Here is a 12,770-nt window from a genome sequence, read left to right as displayed (position 1 = left end):
TTTCCAACCCTCTTAAACGCATGTTCCCTAAAATGAATCTCTGAGGTTCAACTAATATGTTCAACCCCAATATCTCTCCAATTACTCTCAGTACCTCCTTCCAGTATATTTGTATTTTTGGGCAGTCCCAGAAGATGTGTGAGAATCCCCAATTACTCCACACCCCCTCCAGCACCGGGGGCTTCCAGGCAAATACCCTCCATTTTGGACTATTTAGGCATTCATGCCAATGCCAAGACACCCAAGACTTTTCCGGAATAATGGTATTAGCCTCCAGTTCCCATTTATTTGTCACATCTAATGTATTATCTGCCAAATCCAAGCGAAATGTGTTGTATAGACGAGATATTATTTTACTTGTATGCTTTTGATCCTCCACCGCCCATTCCTTACGTGTCGTCAAATAATGCCGTATCTGAAAATACCTAAACAAATGGTTAGGCACAAAAAGCCCTGAGTGTCGTACCTTTAAAGTGCCCATATTATAAAAAGATCTCTTTTTCTGGGATTTGGGGAGTTATTTTGTGTCTCTGGTGCTTCCACACTCATACAAACTGTGAAAACAACCCTCCATGCTGTTCTGAGTGAGATACGGTTTCTGAATGTGTCCTGTCTTCAGTCTCTGGGTCAGCTGGTCAACATCTGCACGGCTTTCTACGTCACTAGCTGAGACGAGGGGGCTAGGGGGCTAACCGTTAGCATGCTAGCTCGTTCTCAATGGCAAAACACTGCTACAACACACACTAGTTCACCATAATCTCCAAAAGAACTACTTCCATGTCCCTGTTCTGCAGGTATTCCTCACAAAGGTGGAAGTGTTCCCTCGTTTAGAAGAAGTCTCCCAGCTAATCCTGCCTTGTTCTACTGAAGTTGGAGAAACAGCTAGCTAGCTCATGTAGTCCTTACCTAGCTACTGAGCATGTAGTCCTTACCTAGCTACTGAGCGTGTAGTCCTTACCTAGCTAGCTCATGTAGTCCTTACCTAGCTACTGAGCGTGTAGTCCTTACCTAGCTACTGAGCGTGTAGTCCTTACCTAGCTACTGAGCATGTAGTCCTTACCTAGCTACTGAGCGTGTAGTCCTTACCTAGCTACTGAGCGTGTAGTCCTTACCTAGCTACTGAGCGTGTAGTCCTTACCTAGCTACTGAGCGTGTAGTCCTTACCTAGCTACTGAGCGTGTAGTCCTTACCTAGCTACTGAGCATGTAGTCCTTACCTAGCTACTGAGCGTGTAGTCCTTACCTAGCTACTGAGCGTGTGCGACTGCCAACAAAGATGTTCCAGCAGTGAGAGGTCTCACTATAATACTACTACAATAGCAAAGCACTGCTACAACACACACCAGTTCACCATAATCTACTAAAGAACTACTTCCATGTGCGCCCTCATTTAGAAGTCGATATCTAAACAAGTAGCCCCAGATTTAGGATATCTTGGTCACCGGTGTAGTTAAGGTGTAGAGTCCCTGGTGATACTTGGAGCAAAGTCTCATGTTGTGTCGAGCCTTCTTAGTGGTTTAAACATAGATATTTTGAGGCTAGCATCGTAGCGTCCCTAGCTCTCCCATTCAAAAGGCCATTTGACCCAAAAACCAGAATACGGTCCATCTTAAAAGTGGCGTTTCCGTCCTAAATATGTTTTTAAACTACAGTTTGACTCGGGTTCATTCACAAGAAGACCCTAGGTTACATTTTGGCGAGAGTTACGCTTTAAAGTATCTTAAACCACCAAAATTGAAAAGTTGGAAATCTGACCTGCTGGTGGAGCTTCAAGAGAAGTCAGAGGTGGCCGGGTTGGCTCAGCGGGTAGAGCAGGCGCACATGTGCTGAGAGGCTTGTGCCTCGACGCAGAGGTCCAGGGTTTGACTCCTACCTGCGATGATTTCCTGCATGTCTTCCCCCCCCCCCTTTCTCACCTAGCTGTCCTGTCAATTAAAGGCAGAAAAGCCCCAAAAATAATCTTTAAAAACATTATGAATTGTATATAGTACTGACCTCTCTAGGCTCTCTATTGTCCCAGAAAAGGTTTTCTATCAAATGGCGTGAAGGACTTTGACAGAGGTTAGCTAACCCTAATACACAGGTGGAAGTGGAAAGGGAAGGCTGATATTTCTGTTCACCACAGTGAACATGAAGCCCATTCAGACCTACCCGACATGATGAGGCCCAGACACACCAACCCAACGTCAGAAGAAAGCCAGAAAGTCCAAAAAGAGCCTCAGAACTCACCGAAGAGACGCCGACTTGAGCGTACGTTCTGCGCGTGCGCGAGACGTAATACGTCTCCATAACAGCAGGCGGCGCTAATGAAGAGGAGAGCGATCCCCCTTCTTTAATTAATTGTATCCTTATTTATTTATTTACTTATTTATTTCTAATTTCTGGTCCGACCAGATACCTCTCTATGTTACTATGTATGTCTGTGCTGACTGTCTACGATGAATAAAAAATAAATAACAGCGGCGCTCATCTGTATTGTCGTCCAAAAAATGAAAACCGTAAATGAGGGAGCGTCTCTCTAGACCTGGTAAACACAGAGCACGCTGTCGTCAGTCCTTGTTTTCATCAGAGAGTGGTGATAGTAGTCAAGAAGGATCCTTGTTGTCAGTACTCGCTGAACGGAAGAAAATACCACGACTAGTAATAACAAGATACTGGCGTTGGCAGCTCTGGTTTTCTCGTGCACTGATTGGCTAGTCAAGGGCTAGCTCTCCACCAATCAGATGGGTCATGGAGTCTGACTGCCCACTGGCAGATTAAACAAGTCAAATCAGCCTAAATGAAGGCTGACGACTCCTCCGACTGACGACGGCACGAACGCACAGCGACCAGACTCGAGTCAGCGACCTCGCCAGACTGTCAGACGGCTGAGTATCGGGTTGGTGTGTCAGGGGCTTAAGACTCTTCCTTTGAACCTGTGTCAGTGCAGTTCTGCGAGGTGATCTCCGTCTCCTGGCTGAAGCACCTTTCAGGCCAGTTGGTCCGCATCATGTTGGACTACCTGGACCATGTGACCTTGTGCTCCAAGCTGAAGGCGGCTGTGATGGAGCAGCAGCAGTGGCCCGACATCTGCAGGCTGCAGGGTAAATGATATCAGAGTTGTATCAATGCCTTCAAACAACCAGTGGCCTTCATTAATCTTCCCTGTGTGTGTGTGAGACTGTGTGCGTGTGTGTGTGCGTGTGTGTGTGCGTGTGTGTGTGTGTGTGTGTGTGTGTGTGTGTGTGTGTGTGTGTGTGTGTGTGTGTGTGCATGTTTGTGTGTGTGTGTGTTTGTACCTGCGTGTGTGTGTGTGTGTGTCTCTGTGTGTGTGTCTCTGTGTGTATACGTGTGTGTGTGTGTGTGTGTGTGTGTGTGTGTGTGTGTGTGTGTGTGTGTGTGTGTGTGTGTGTGTGTGTGTGTGTGTGTGTGTGTGTGTGTGTGTGTGTGTGTGTACCTGTGTGTGTGTGTGTGTGTGTGTCTCTGTGTGTATACGTGTGTGTGTGTGTGTGTGTGTGTGTGTGTGTGTGTCTCTGTGTGTGTGTGTGTGTGTGTGTGTGTGTGTGTGTGTGTGTGTGTGTCGTCTGTGTGTGTGTGTGTGTGTGTGTGTGTGTGTGTGTGTGTGTGTGTGTGTGTGTGTGTGTGTGTCTCTCTCTCTGTGTGTGTGTGTGTGTGTGTGTGTGTGTGTCTCTGTGTGTGTGTGTGTGTGTGTGTGTGTGTGTGTGTGTGTGTGTGTGTGTGTGTGTGTGTGTGTGTGTGTGTGTCTCTCTGTGTGTGTGTGTGTGTGTGTGTGTGTGTGTGTGTGTGTGTGTGTGTGTGTGTGTGTGTGTGTGTGTGTGTGTGTGTGTGTGTTGTATCCTCTTCTCCTCCAGAGAACGCTCGCTGTCTGCAGCATCTCTGTCGTCTGAGGATCCGTCGTTGTCTTGGCCGCCTTCGTCTCCGATCGCCCGTCTTCATGAGCTTCCTGCCGTTGCCGGAGCGACTTAAGGACTACATCCTGTACCGGGAGTACGACATGTACAGCCAGCAGAGCAGCACGCCGTGCTGACGCACGAGTCACGAGACGGACACGATTCAAAAAGTAGTTAAATATGGTTGTCGGTACGGTTGTCCACCATACAGCTGCTTTACAGTTTTTAATGGATTTTTCTATTCAAACCTTGTGCCCAGGTTGGTTCAGTGGGTAGAGCGGGCGCACATATAGAGGTGTATACCTCGACGCAGAGGTCCAGGGATTTGAGTCCGACCTGAGACTATTTCCTGCATGTCTCCCCCCCGCTCCCCTTTCATATCTAGCTGTTCTTTCTATTAAAGGCTGAAATGACCCCAAAACAAAAAAACTAATTAAAGTGCCCATATTATGAAAAAATCTCTTTTTCTGGGATTTGGGGAGTTATTTTATGTCTCTGGTGCTTCATACAGACGTTGATAATCCTCCATGCTGTTCTGAGTGAGATACGGTTTCTGAATGTGTCCTGCCTTCAGTCTCTGGGTCAGCTGGTCAACATCTGCACGGCTTTCTACGTCACTAGCTGAGACGAGGGGGCTAACCGTTAGCATGCTAGCTCGCTCTCAATGGCAAAACACTGCTACAACACACACTAGTTCACCCTAATCTCCAGAAGAACTACTTCCATGTCCTTACCTAGCTACTGAGCCGGTAGTCCTTACCTAGCTACTGAGCGTGTAGTCCTTACCTAGCTACTGAGCATGTAGTCCTTACCTAGCTACTGAGCCGTGTAGTCCTTACCTAGCTACTGAGCCGTGTAGTCCCTACCTAGCTACTGAGCCGTGTAGTCCTTACCTAGCTACTGAGCGTGTAGTCCTTACCTAGCTACTGGGCGTGTAGTCCTTACCTAGCTACTGGGCGTGTAGTCCCTACCTAGCTACTGAGCGTGTAGTCCCTTACCTAGCTGCTGAGCGTGTAGTCCTTACCTAGCTACTGAGCGTGTAGTCATACCTAGCTACTGAGCGTGTAGTCCTTACCTGGCTACTGAGCGTGTAGTCCCTACCTAGCTACTGGGCGTGTAGTCCCTTACCTAGCTACTGAGTGTGTAGTCCCTTACCTAGCTACTGAGCGTGTAGTCCTTACCTGGCTACTGAGCGTGTAGTCCTTACCTAGCTACTGAGCGTGTAGTCCTTACCTAGCTACTGAGCACGTAGTCCTTACCTAGCTACTGAGCGTGTAGTCCTTACCTAGCTACTGAGCACGTAGTCCTTACCTAGCTACTGAGCGTGTAGTCCTTACCTAGCTACTGAGCGTGTAGTCCTTACCTAGCTACTGAGCATGTAGTCCTTACCTAGCTACTGAGCATGTGCGACTGCCAACAAAGATGTTCCAGCAGTGAGAGGTCTCACTCTGTAGCTAAAACAGAGACCTGAACACAGGGTGAAAAGAGGAGCTGCAGCAATGAGCAGTACAACTAAAATATGATGAAACCATGTAAACCTGTTCTGGTACAACCTCAAAATACAGTTATGAACCTGAAGATGAGCAGAATATGAGCACTTTAATTTCCCTTCCTGAAAGACAGTTTGATCTAATGTCTATCTGAAAGTAATATACAGATCGTTGTGAAGTCTTTTTACGTAGAAGATCTTATGTAGTGTTTGTATTTCATTATCATTATCTGACAACCCAAATGTTCATTACAGTTTGTCCATATGTTTACTTTATCTATTACTTATCTTTCAATTGTTCATCTTTTTTTGAAACATCTGCACAGTCCAGAGGTATGCATCTGATTCAAAGTTAATATATTTTTGTCATTCTCGGTTCCCAGAGGATGAATCCCATTGATTTCGGTGACTCTCTGACTTCCCTCTGGCGCCCCCATCAGGACAACATATATGCAGAAATAGAAGATAATTAAAAAACAAGTATCAACTTATGTCAGGAGGGTTTTTGTGTCAGCTCACTGTGGACTTCTATCACCATTATGTTTTTGAAATAACATTAAAGACATGATTAGATCAGTTTGTGTGCCAGTTGTGAAGTTCATTTACTAATAACTTATTACTAGTAGTATGTTACAGTTATGATCAAATAAAGACGACATTTTAAATGAAGAGTCAACACTTAAGGCTCTGACCCACCAACCCGATAATCGGCCGTCTGACAGTCTGGGAGGTCGCTGACTCGAGTCTGTTCGGTGTGTTACGTGCCGTCGTCAGCTGGAGGAGCCGTCGGAGGAGAGTCAGACTCAATGACCAATCTGATTGGTGGAGAGCTAGCCCTTGACTAGCCAATCAGTGCTCTTATGTTAAAACACTTACTGGAAATGACGAGCAGGATGAGCGTGACGAGACGCCATGACAGCCTGGCTTTGAAATTTGGGAGAAGCCAGACCCACGTGACGAGATTGTTATTTCCAGTTTTCATTACAGATTATACTGATCAGTCCGACTGCCTTTTCTGCCGACGGTCCATCGGGTTGGTGTGTCAGAGCCTTAAAGCTTATCCAGCAACTGAACAGCCTAAATATTTAAAACAGCCTCTACAGGGGGCGCCTGGGGAGCTCACCTGGTAGAGCGTGCGCCCCATGTTCAGAGGCTAAGTCCTTGTCACAGCGGTCGAGGGTTTGGGTCTGACCTGCAGCCCTTTGCTGCATGTCGTTCCCCCCCGTCTCTCCCCTTTCATGTGTAAGCTGTCCTGTCAAATAAGGGCCAAAAAATGCCAAAAAGAATATTAAAAACAAAAAGAAATAAACAGCCTCAGGTGGTTTATGACCATTTCCTGTAATCACAACTAAAGCGTCTACTAACCATTTCTATTTCTATTGTCGATTAATCCGTAGATAGTTTTCTCGATTAATTGATTACTTGTTTGGGCTATTAAATGTAGATCAGTGTTTCCCAATAAGCCCAAAATAACGTCCTCAAATGTCTTGTTGTGTCCACAACTCCAAGATATTCAGGTTACTGTCCCAGAGGAGAGAAGACACTAGAAGATATTCATATTTACGGAGCTGGAATCAGATCATCTTTTACTTTTTTCATAAAAAATGATTATAATCGTGTGGCCGGTTAGCTCAGTCGGTAGAGCGGGCGCACATGTGCAGAGGTTTATTCCTCAACGCAGTGGTCCAGGGTTCGAGTCTGACCTGTGATGGTTTTCCTGCATGTCTTCCCCCCTCTCTCCTTTCATATGATATCTCAGCTCTCCTATCCAATAAAGATTTCTTTGGGCATTTAGGTCTTTATTTGATAGGAGAGCTGAGACATGAAAGGGGAGGGAGGGGGGGGGACGACATGCAGCAAAGGGCTGCAGGTCAGAATCGAACCTGCAGCTGCTGTGGCGAGGGCTGAGCCTCTGTACACGGGGCGCGCGCACTACCAGGTGAGCTACCCCGGCGCCCAAGTTGCTGATCAACTTAAACATCTGACATCTCAGCAGCACATGAATCAGACGGGACACACTGAAGTCACAGACTTTATTTCTATATATATATATATATATATATATATATATATATATATATTTATATATTTATACATATATGTATGTATACATATATCTCTGGCGTTGGCTTCCCGTTTTTCCAAAGTTTTTTGACACTTTTTGAAACATTTTTGTCACTTTTTTCTTAGCTTTTTTAAATACATGGTCAATAAATATTATTTAAATGACATAATACCTATTTTTTGTTTAAAATAACAGAAATTGTGGATTATTTTTGACTGATAGTAAGATCAAAATAATAATAATAATAATATATATAATGTTACAATGTTAATATAATAATAATGTTACATTACACACACATACACACACACACACACACACACACACACACACACACACACACACACACACACACACACACACACACACACACACACAGACACACACACAGAGACACACACACACACACACACACACACACACACACACACACACACACACACACACACACACACACACACACACACACACACACAAACACAGACTGACATACACACAGACACACACACACAGACACACACACACACACACACACACAGACACGACACACACACACACACACAGACACACACACACACACACACACACACACACACACACACACAGACACACACACACACACACACACACACACACACACACACACACACACACACACACACACACACACACAGACAGACAGACAGACAGACACACACACACAGACACACACACAGAGACACACACACACACACACACACACACACACACAGACAGACAGACAGACAGACACACACACACAGACACACACACAGAGACACACACACACACACACACACACACACACACACACTTCCATACAACGTACATTCACGCATTCATGTTATTTTGGGGCAATTTGGTTCAGAGAATAATTCTGATATAAAATGGACACGAGGGTTAAAGACTGAACACAAGATTAAATGTTTTGTACATTTGACACACAGATGTGATCCGAACTCTCCGCTGCGAGTCTGTACACAACAACAGATGTGGAGAACACAGCAGGGGGTCACAGAGACTACTTGACTGTCCCCGCCGCAGGAGTCCTGATTGGCTGATGAACATCAATAAAGCCAGCTGCTGACGTTGTTATTATAAAGCATCGCGACCTCTGAAGATTACACAGATTTGAACTTTGTGTGGGAGACGATTTCACACATGCACGTGACTGCTAAGATCATTTTTGGGGCATTTTCAGCCTTTATTTCGACAGGACAGCAGAAGACATGAAAGGGGAGAGAGAGGGGGGGAATGACATGCAGCAAAGGGCCGCAGGTTGGAGTCAAACCTCTATATATGGGCGCCCGCTCTACCAACTGAGCTATGTGGCCGATATCAGATCCAGTGGGAACTGTTTGAGGTTTCCAACTGACCCCCATGATGAAAAGACCAATACCAATGACATCAGACGCAGCACGCTGCTGCACTAACGTTAGGGAGGTGATGGAGGAAGGAAGCATTCTGGCTTTTATTTCTAGATGTGTGTGTAATGGCAGCCGTAACATTAATGAGCAGGTGCTGAGGAGGAGGAGGATGAAGAGAGAGAGAGACAGATTGGCTATTTTGTGGGGTTATGGCTGCAAAGTCCCTCCAGAGGTCTGTGTGGATGCAGAGATGAAGCCAGGAGTGGTGGGACTGCGTCGTGAATAAGCTTCACAGAGACGCAGTTTATTCAAAACTTTCGGATGTCGAGGCCAACTTTTGATTATCTCTGTCAGCGCCTCTCCTCAAGACTCCCACGGCACTGCAGCCACGGCCTCCCGTGTCCCCGTTCTTCCATTTCGTTTGCTGTGTTTTCAGTTACAGTATGATCCTTCTAGTTGTGATTGAACTGAGGTATCTCCCCATACCCTGATTAGGTCTAACACCTCCCTCTCCCTCCATTGACCTGCTCCATCACTGTTCTCCATGCTGTAGGCTAGTCTAGTTTTTAATGTTACTGTCTATGTTGACGTAGATTGACGTAAGAGTCTCATCAAATCCTCCTTGGTTGTTCACACTGCGGCCACATTGACCTGTGTCTGATTCAGGACCACATATAGAAGTGGTTTAGATCTGATTTGAGTGTTCACATTACTTTTGAAGAAGTCTGACCTGGTCACTAGTAGGGCTGGGCGACATGGAGAAAATCAAATATCCCGATATTTTTGACCAAATACCTCGATATTGATACCGCAGCGATATTGTAGCGTTGACTATTGGTGCTTTCATTGGTGCAATTGGTGCTTTTTGATAAATAATCATCAATAATGTGGATATAATGACTAAGTGGGCTTAGAAAAAGGCAAATAATAGAACAGTTACAACAGTCTGGTAGGTTCAGACAATGACACGTTACTGTACCTACCTACCTACTGTGCCTTTAAACCAGGAGAACACACTTATGTCATATTACAATATCCAAAATCTAAGACGATATCTAGTCTCATATATCACGATATCGATATAATATCCATATATTGCCCAGCTCTACACTCAACCCCAAAGAAATCTGATTTGGGCCCCTTTTGCCTGCAGTGTGAACGTAGCCCTATGGCGTTTTTCCATCACATGGTACCTGCTCGCCTCGCCTCGCCTCGACACACTGTGCGTCCTTTTTCCGTTGCAGATGTTAGTACCGCCTCAGCGTGGCTGGTCGTTATATGCCGGCTCGACGCAAACACCAGCGAACAAGTATAAACATCAGGCTACTTGAGCTTGTTTTCCAGTTCTGAGGAGGCTCCACGCAGAGCTTTCTCCGTAGCCTGTGTAAGTGGCCTGATGTTTATACTTGTGCGTCGAGCCGGCCGTGTGTGTGTGTGTACGTGGCTACGGAGAAAGCTCTGCCTGGAGCCTCCGCAGGACTGGAAAACAAGCGGCGCCGCAGGAAACTGCCGTGACCTAACGCGACACCCAGAACGTGGAAGGTGTGTTGTTGTTGTCAGAAGACACATTTAGTTTCAGATGAAGCTGGAGGCAGCAGAAATAAACAGCTGGCTGAACTATTTAAAGATGGGGGGTTTGTTCAGGACGCCCCCGTCTGTCGCTTTCACGTCACCTTTTGGTATCGCCTCAGCTCGCTGGGAACCTCGACTGAGGTGGTACTACATAAAGTACCTGTTAGCAGGTACCAGGGACTTTTTTTCGTAATGGAAAACCAAAAAAGGCGAGTAGAGGCGAGGCGAGCAGGTACCATTTCTTTTTTTTACTACTTTGGAACAGCTTTTGAGGTTGATATGTCAAACTTATTAGTTAAAATGTATTTACACATCCAGCAGTTTAGGAGCAACGTCATCATTCATTAGGAGTCGTGTTTGTGTCCATCTGATGAAGCAGCTACACGCCAACCCGATAATCGGCCGTCTGACAGTCTGGCGAGGTCGCTGACTCGAGGCTGTTCAGTGTGGTCGTGCCGTCGTCCGTTGGAGGAGCCGTCGGCCTTCATTTGGGCCGACCTGACATGTTCGGTCAGAGACAGGACAGTCGGGACTCACCTGGGAATGACGAGCAGGATGAGCGTGACTAGAGTCTCTCAACATCTGATGAACATCTTTTAAACTGACCTTTGTTGATGTGAAATGAAGACAGATTCAGCAGCTGCACGGCCTGTTTCTCTCTTCAGATGTTTCCAGAAACACGTTACGGTGAACTATTTTAGGACAATATGAGATCGTATTCTGAACGAGACGCCATGATGGTCGGGGAGCAGCCAGACCCACGTGACGCCTTCGTCCAATCAGCTGCCGGTTTTCATTTTTGGGCGACAATCCAGATTAGCGCCGCTTGCTGTTATGGAGACGTATTACGTCTCGTCGGTGTTCTGAGGAACTTTTTTGACCTCAGGGAGTCTGATCAGTCCCACTGGCTTTACTGCTGACGGTCGGCGTCTGGTTGGTGTGTAACGGCCGTCTGGTTGGTGTGTAACGGCCGTCTGGTGGGTGTGTAACGGCCGTCTGCGGGTGTAACGGCCGTCTGCGGGTGTAACGGGCGTCTGGTGGGTGTGTAACGGCCGTCTGGTGGGTGTGTAACGGCCGTCTGGTCGGGTGTGTAACGGCCGTCTGGTGGGTGTGTAACGGCCGTCCGGTGGGTGTAACGGCCGCCTGGTGGGTGTGTAACGGCCGTCTGGTCGAGTGTAACGGCCGTGTGGTGGGTGTGTAACGGCCGCCTGGTCGGTGTGTAACGGCCGTCTGGTGGGTGTGTAACGGCCGTCTGGTCGGTGTGTAACGGCCGCCTGGTGGGTGTGTAACGGCCGTCTGGTGGGTGTAACGGCCGTCTGGTTGGTGTGTAACTGCCGCCTGGTTGGTGTGTAACTGCCGTCTGGTGGGTGCGTAACGGCCGTCCGGTGGGTGTGTAACGGCCGCTCCGGTCGGTGTGTAACGGCCGTCAGGTCGGTGTGTAACGCCGCCTGTGTGTAACGCCGCCTGGGTGTGTAACGGCCGCCTGGTTGGTGTGTAACGCCGCCTGGTGGGTGTGTAACGCCCGCCTGGTGGTGTGTAACGGCCGCCTGGTCGGGTGTCTAACGGCCGCCTGGTGGTGCGTAACGCCGTCCGGTGGGTGCGTAACGGCCGTCTGGTGGGTGTAACGGCGTCTGGTGGGTGCGTAACGGCCGTCTGGTGGGTGCGTAACGGCCGTCTGGTGGGTGCGTAACGGCCGTCTGGGTGGGTGCGTAACGGCCGTCTGTGCAGTGCGTAACGGCCGCCTGGTGGGTGCGTAACGGCCGTCTGGTGGGTGCGTAACGGCCGTCTGGTGGGTGCGTAACGGCCGCCTGGTGGGTGTAACGGCCGCCTGGTAGGGTGTAACGGCCGTCTGGTGGGTGTAACGGCCGCCTGGTTGGTGCGTAACGCCGTCTGGTGGTGCGTAACGGCCGCCTGGTGGGTGCGTAACGGCCGCCTGGTGGTGCGTAACGGCCGCCTGGTGGGTGCGTAACGCCGTCTGGTGAGCGTAACGGCCGTCTGGTGGGTGCGTAACGGCCGTCTGGTGGGTGCGTAACGGCCGTCTGGTGGGTGCGTAACGGCCGTCTGGTGGGTGCGTAACGGCCGTCTGGTGGGTGCGTAACGGCCGTCTGGTGGGTGCGTAACGGCCGTCTGGTGGGTGCGTAACGGCCGTCTGGTGGGTGCGTAACGGCCGCCTGGTGGGTGTAACGGCCGCCTGGTGGGTGTGTAACGGCCGTCTGGTGGGTGTAACGGCCGTCTGGTTGGGTGTAACGGCCGTCTGGTGGGTGCGTAACGGCCGTCTGGTGGATGCGTAACGGCCGTCTGGTGGGTGCGTAACGGCCGTCTGGTGGGTGCGTAACGGCCGTCTGGTGGGTGCGTAACGGCCGTCTGGTG

General features: G+C 48.4%; 1 protein-coding gene across 2 annotated transcripts; it reads left to right on the top strand.

Moving 5' to 3' along the window:
• Window positions 1-1,977: 1,977 nt before the first annotated feature.
• LOC144514474 (dynein axonemal heavy chain 12-like) lies at window positions 1,978-5,954 on the top strand. Of its 2 annotated transcripts, none has more exons than XR_013501412.1 (3): window positions 1,978-3,082; window positions 3,851-4,079; window positions 5,762-5,954. XR_013501412.1 is itself a non-coding variant. In XM_078245569.1 (3 exons), the coding sequence occupies exons 1-2, from the start codon at window positions 2,989-2,991 to the stop codon at window positions 4,024-4,026; spliced, it is 270 nt and encodes an 89-aa protein (XP_078101695.1). In that variant the 5' UTR covers window positions 1,978-2,988; the 3' UTR covers window positions 4,027-4,059; window positions 5,762-5,954. The 2 variants fall into 2 exon arrangements, 1 of the variants encoding a protein (XP_078101695.1); XM_078245569.1 differs by having other exon boundaries at window positions 3,851-4,059.
• The last annotated feature ends 6,816 nt before the right edge of the window (window positions 5,955-12,770 follow it).

The sequence above is a fragment of the Sander vitreus genome, unplaced genomic scaffold (assembly GCF_031162955.1).
Source record: "Sander vitreus isolate 19-12246 unplaced genomic scaffold, sanVit1 ctg594_0, whole genome shotgun sequence".
In the NCBI taxonomy this organism is placed as follows: Eukaryota; Metazoa; Chordata; class Actinopteri; order Perciformes; family Percidae; genus Sander; species Sander vitreus.
Note: the sequence above shows the minus strand (reverse complement) of the source record. Positions and strands in the feature narration are given on the sequence as shown.

Coding starts and splice junctions, on each gene's coding strand:
- LOC144514474 (XM_078245569.1), top strand. CDS start 2,989: ATGTTGGACTACCTGGACCATGTGACCTTGTGCTCCAAGCTGAAGGCG. Junction 3,083..3,850: donor CGACATCTGCAGGCTGCAGG/GTAAATGATATC, acceptor CTTCTCCTCCAG/AGAACGCTCGCTGTCTGCAG.